This window comes from Alexandromys fortis, unplaced genomic scaffold (genome assembly GCF_014885135.2).
Source record: "Alexandromys fortis isolate MF-2015 unplaced genomic scaffold, M_Fortis_MF-2015_v1.1 scaffold_155, whole genome shotgun sequence".
NCBI classification, from domain to species: Eukaryota; Metazoa; Chordata; class Mammalia; order Rodentia; family Cricetidae; genus Alexandromys; species Alexandromys fortis.
In genome coordinates this window covers 1,174,045-1,180,044 of record NW_026068052.1, presented here as the reverse complement: position 1 = coordinate 1,180,044, position 6,000 = coordinate 1,174,045, and the positions used below count along the sequence as shown (strand labels likewise).

The window sequence follows — 6,000 nt, the reverse complement described above, 5'->3', positions numbered from 1 at the left end:
TTTTTCGAGACAGGGTTTCTCTGTAGCTTTGGTGCCTGTCCCGTAACTAGCTCTTGTAAACCAGGCTGGCCTCGAACTCCCAGAGATCCGCCTGCCTCTGCCTCCTGAGTGCTGGGATTAAAGGCTTGCGTTATATTTTTAAAGGAGATGCATAAATATAATACTCCAAATAAGAGTAGACTTATACATACCATATAAGAAAATTAAATTTGTGTCAGTATACAAAATCCATACCAATTAAAATATTTTGAAATTAATAGTTGTTTTTTCTTTGGTTTAAAAGTAGATTCCATAATCTACCCTTTTATCCTATCATTTCTATATCCCCCTTTTTCTTTTCAGAAAGAGATCCTTGTATCTAATCTTTGTTCAGCATTTTTCCTGACCATTACCAATAAGAACTTGTAACCAACCCCCCCCCTTAAAGATAATAAAAATTTATAACCCATTTTGGGGGAATGTGGATGTCGGTCTCTAGACTACTCCCTGTTGTTTATGGATGCTGATATCTTTGGGGGCACCTTGAGACAACCAGAATAATTGTTAAGTCTTGGCTGGAATAGTTTGTGAAACTGGGTAATCTCAGCCAGTAGCCTCAAAGCTGTTTTCGATGCAGAATTTTGAGGAGACTTTAACAGGTGTTCTGGGATGTTGGACTATCTGGGCCATCCGTTTTTATTAGTGTCCAGTCCCCTTGTTCTGAAAATACATAAACTTTTAAAAGTAACATATATATATATATATGGTATGAAATATTTGATGTGTGCAAGTCAGTTAAGATGATTTTATTGAAAAAAAAAAAAGAAAAAAGAAAAAAAAAGCCGGGCGGGTGGTGGCTCACGTCTTTAATCCCAGCACTCTGGAGGCAGAGGCAGGCGGATCTCTGTGAGTTTGAGACCAGCCTGGTCTACAGAGCTAGTTCCAGGACAGGCTCAAAAGCCACAGAGAAACCCTGTCTCAAAAAACCAAAAAAAAAAAAAAGATGATTTTATTGTTTTATGTTTAAGCAGGTAAAAATCACATTATGTGTCTTAACTAGTTCTTCTAGGTTAAATTTTTTTTAATACCTGTAGCCAGAATTTCAGGGGCACTTCCCTAATCAAACCTGTTTTCTTTAACCTGAAATGAATTCACAGCTTCTCATTGCCTGTGGAAATAAAAGTATAACATCCTCCGCAAGGTAACATATCTTTTGATTTAAATTTTGAAATCAAGACATTTTTTAAATATATAGGTTGGTTTAATCTAGCAGCTTTCATATTCAAATGTGTCTCAGCAGCTCTCCTTTCTTTATTAGCAATCAGAAGATCTAAAGACTACACAAGAACATATGGGATCCAGACTCTGTATTTTCCACCTTTACGTGGCTTATTTTTTTTTATTACTTTAGTCCCTTTTTAGGATTTTATTTTATTATTTTAAAACGAGTCATGTGCTGCTAGTGCACCCCTTTAATCCCAACACTTGGGAGGTAGACCAGGCCAGGTGAGTTCCAGGCCAGCCTGGTCTACAGAATGAGTTCAGGACAGGCTCCAAAGCTACAAAGAGAAACCCTGTTTTGAAAAACCAAACCAAACCAAAAAAAAAAAAAATCAAAAAAAACAAAAAACCCTATGTTTCTTTTTTATAGCTCTCTATACATTCTCTTTTCTCTCCCAAGCCTATGTATATTTTTAAACAAAACTGTAACCCAATTTTTCCTATCTGAATCTGTCTTTACTGTGTAACTGTAATCTTTTCTGTTTGCATGAACAAAATCCCAAACCATCCATGCAACGCTTTGGCAGAACTTGCACTAGCAGCTAAAGTCCACATGCAGTGGCTGAGAGACAACTCTCTGTATGGCAGCTTGTGTAAGATACTACAGGAACCCAATGTGGTTTAGCTCATGGCACACTGGCAGAACTCAGGTTGGCAGCTCAAGTCCGCAGGCAGCTTCTAGGAGATAAGTCTTCACATTGTTGCCATCATGAGAGACATGAGACTAGAAAGCCAAGTTTAGCTCTTTTTGTGTGTATTTAGAGCCTTTTTAAAGATTTCTCAGGTTTTTTTGTGGTGTTTCATTGCCTGACACTGGGTACCATTTTTAGGTGGAATTTTATGTCCCATCTCTTCCCAAGTAACTGACATGGAGACTTAATATTAATTACACATGCTAGGCTGATAGCTCAGGTTTATTGCTAACTGTAGGAGGAGGGAACTGCTTGTCCATCCCAGCCACCCAGAACCAAAATAACCACACAGAAACTGTATTAATTAAATCACTGCTTGGCCCATTAGCTCTAGCTTCTTATTGGCTAACTCTTATATTAATTTAACCCATTTCTATTAATTTGTGTATCTCCACGTGGCAGTGGCTTACCGGGTAAAATTTCCAGCATCTGTTTCTGGTGGTTCCAGAGCATCTCTCTGACTCTTTCCTTCTCCCAGCATTCAGTTCTGTCTTCCCTGCCTTCCTAAGTTCTGCCCTATCAACAGGCAATGGCAGTTTCTTTATATTAACCAGTGAAAGCAGCACATAGACAAAAGACCTCTCCTTCACCATTATTTCAGGGCTAAGCTAGCTGGGTGGCCGGAACAAACTAGCGGCCTGCTGCTACAGCTAACTAGCTCTTACAATTTAAATTAACCCATTTCTACTAATCTACATATTGTGACGTGGCTAATGGCTTCACCTGTCCTCCAGCATGTCTTGTTCACTCTGTGTCTCTTAGCAACTCTCCCTAACTCTGTCCTCCTTCAAACCAGAATTCTCCAAGTCTGGCTCTCCCACCCAATTTCTTCCTGCCCAGCTACAGGCAAGTCAGTTCTTTATTAACCAATGAGAGTAATACATATTCACAGTATATAGTTGGCGTAGTACTTGGGGTATGGTCTCTGAAACTAGATTGCTGACTTTAAATCCCACCTTCACTATCATCCCCTAGTTATTTGACCTTGGCTTATTTAACCTCTTTGTATATTAGTTTCCTCAATCATGAAATGAGAATCACAAAAGAACCTACTTAATGGGGTTGTTGTGAGAATGAAATATTTAATGTACATAAATGTTTATTATAGAGCCTTGCACATGCTACTATGGAAGTATTCACATATTTTAGTAATGTTTAAATATTCCAGTATTAACCTCAAATTGTAGTGAAGAGTCTTCTCATAAGTACTAAATTTTTCTTGGAAAAATGAACAGTTCTCTTAAGTATGATTTCTCCACTTAGAGAAATATTTTAGGAAAAAATAGTGAGTTAAAAGTATCACTACTTTGAAGCTTCTTGAATGATATGGAAGTTTTCAATTTAATGACAAGGGAATAAAAAAACAGCATTCTAAAATAATGCTATGTATGTTAATAGTTTTTGAATGAAACATTCCTTCTAAAGAGTCTTGGCAAAGTCTTAACAGGGTGATAAGAAACCTTATTGTCTGGCCTTGCTATTAACCTTTTGATAAAGAGCAAGTTTAAGAAGTTAAGATCTCTGAAAATTGATTGAAGTCTAAAACTAGGTGAGAGGTCATGTTGTATTCCTGAAATCATTTGTCATTTACTGAGATTGTGAACAGCTGCTCCCTGAGCACTACTTCCTCTGTCTGTCTGTCTGTCTGTGTGTGCACGCGTCTGTCTGTCTGTGCATGTGTGCATCTGCAAGTGCAAACACCCATTCATGCATGTATGAAGGTCAGAGGTTGGCATTAGGTACCTTCCTTTATAAGCACTTCACTTCTTTTTTTCAGCTAAATTTATTATTTGTAATTATGTGTGTGTATGTGTTTGTGCGTGTGAGTGCTGGTTCCCTGGACACCAGAGGAAGGAGTTACAGGTAGTTGGTTGTAAGTTGTCTGCTATAGATTCTGGAATCTAAACTGCAGTCCTCCGCAAGAGGAACAAACTCACTTAACCACTGAGCCATCTCTCCATCTCCTATCAACCTTAATTTTGTAACAAGGTTTTTCTCTTAACCTGGAATTCATTGATTGGCTAGACTGGCCACCAGTGAGATCCACAGTCCTATCTCTGCCTCCCAGCACTGGAATTACAACCACATTCAGCTATGCCTTGCTTCTTACAAGGGCACTGGGGATCCAAACTTGGACCTTTGTGCTTGCAGAGCAAGCATATTTTTCCAGAGTCGTGTTCATGAGTCCATGGCCTCCTTAATTCTTAATGAGGACTTAAGGGTGGGAAGAATGGGAGAATATGTATTTTAGATAGTTAGCCTTCATTTCGTAAACTGCATGACACAAATAGAAAAATCCTAAACTATGATCCATGACAAAAGTTAATCATGAAGCCAAGCAGTGGTGGGGCACACCTTTAATCCCAGCACTCGTGTGGGGAGGGGAGGCAGAGGCAGGTGGATCTCTGAGTTTGAAGCCAGCCTGGTCTACAGAGTGAGTTCCAGAGCTAGCTACGGCTGTTACACAGAGAAACCCTGTCTTGAAAAACCAAAAAAGCCGGGCGGGTGGTGGCTCACGCCTTTAATCCCAGCACTCGGGAGGCAGAGGCAGGTGGTCTGTGAGTTTGAGGACAGCCTAGTCTACAAGAGCTAGTTCCAGGACAGGCTCCAAAACTACATTGAAACCCTGTCTCAAAAAATCCAAGAAAGAAAAAAAAAGAAAAACCAAAAAAAGTTAGTTATGCTTATTATATAGCCTTATCTGGTTTTGAATTGTTTCTTCTTCCAAATTGTGAAGTACTTGAATGCTTTTCTTATTCATACATTAATATACTGCATGATTGGGAGGATAGATAGTGGTGGCCTTTTGTAATGTAGTTTTACCCCAATCAGGCCATCAAATGTATTTTTCTAAAATTTTACTTTCTTTGTTTTAGTGTGGAACCATCAGAAAACCTACAGTCCCTGATGGAGAAGAATCAGTCTTTGATAGAAGAGAATGAAAAATTAAGTCGTGGTCTGAGTGAGGCAGCTGGTCAGACAGCCCAGATGTTAGAGAGAATCATTTTGGTGAGGCTCCAAAATTCAAACACCAACACTTTGAATGTTTATTAGCTTCATTTCTAAAATATTTAACATGATTTGTATTGTAAAAGACATTTATACAGCATGGTACAATGAATACTTATCACTAAAATTAATCTATACTAATTCATTTTAAAATAGGTTTGTCATAAAATGTCCCAGAGGAAAGAAGTAAATTCCTGTTACCTTAAATCCTGCCCGATTTTTATCCACAATACAGCTTGAGCATCCCTAATCTGAAATCAGGCAGAAAGCTCTGGGTTTGCTTTCCAGTTTGCATAAACTAGATGTGGTGTGTACTCCTGTCAGTCCAGCTCTTAGGAGGTAGGGTTCTGAGGATAAGATATACAGCAACATTGTGAATTTGAAGCCTGCTTGGGCTACATGAGACAATGTCTTAAGCATGTGTACACCCTCGGACTATGTTAATAAAAATGTTTGTGATGGAGACATAATGAATTTCATGTTTAGATTTGGGGCTCATTCTTGAGATAGCTTGTCATGTATACAAATATTCCCAAATCTGAAAACCATTTGAAATTTGAAGCATTTTTAGGTCTCAAGAATTATAGTAAAGGAATATTCTACATATGCCAAGTAACCATTTCTTCATTCCACTCTGAATTCTCTCACTCTCTTTGCCTAATGCTCTCACATTTCATATTTCATCCTAACAGCTGTCATGGGGAAGTAAAACAGCTGGGAAAATCATTTGAATTAATTTTCCATATGTTAATTTCCAAATAAGTGGTTTGCTACGTGACTGATTACACCACTTTCAAATCCTGCTTGTCTGATTCTAACCTCATAAATCAGTCGGTGCATGCTGACTCTCTCACTACAGTTTTCCTACTAGCCTAAGTACAACTCAAATCTTAGATTGTATAGCTATTGCCAGAAGGGAAACAGTTTCTACCAAAATGTAACTATACCTCTGTAATGTAAACACTTCATGCACGAGTGCTTTCTAGTTAAGGAGAAGGAAGCTCCTGAGAGTTTTCTTTAGAAGTGACCAAATCCTGCA

At 38.4% G+C, this 6,000-nt stretch overlaps 1 protein-coding gene across 3 annotated transcripts in view; it reads left to right on the top strand.

Annotated features, from left to right (window-relative positions):
- Kif4a (kinesin family member 4A) overlaps window positions 1-6,000 on the top strand; it is a 115,299-nt gene that overhangs the window by 57,145 nt on the left and 52,154 nt on the right. For all 3 annotated transcript variants that reach the window (XM_050119659.1, XM_050119660.1, XM_050119657.1), the window contains exon 11: window positions 4,829-4,961. In XM_050119659.1, the coding sequence (XP_049975616.1) occupies window positions 4,829-4,961 (133 nt within the window). The remainder of the gene's footprint in view (window positions 1-4,828; window positions 4,962-6,000) is intronic.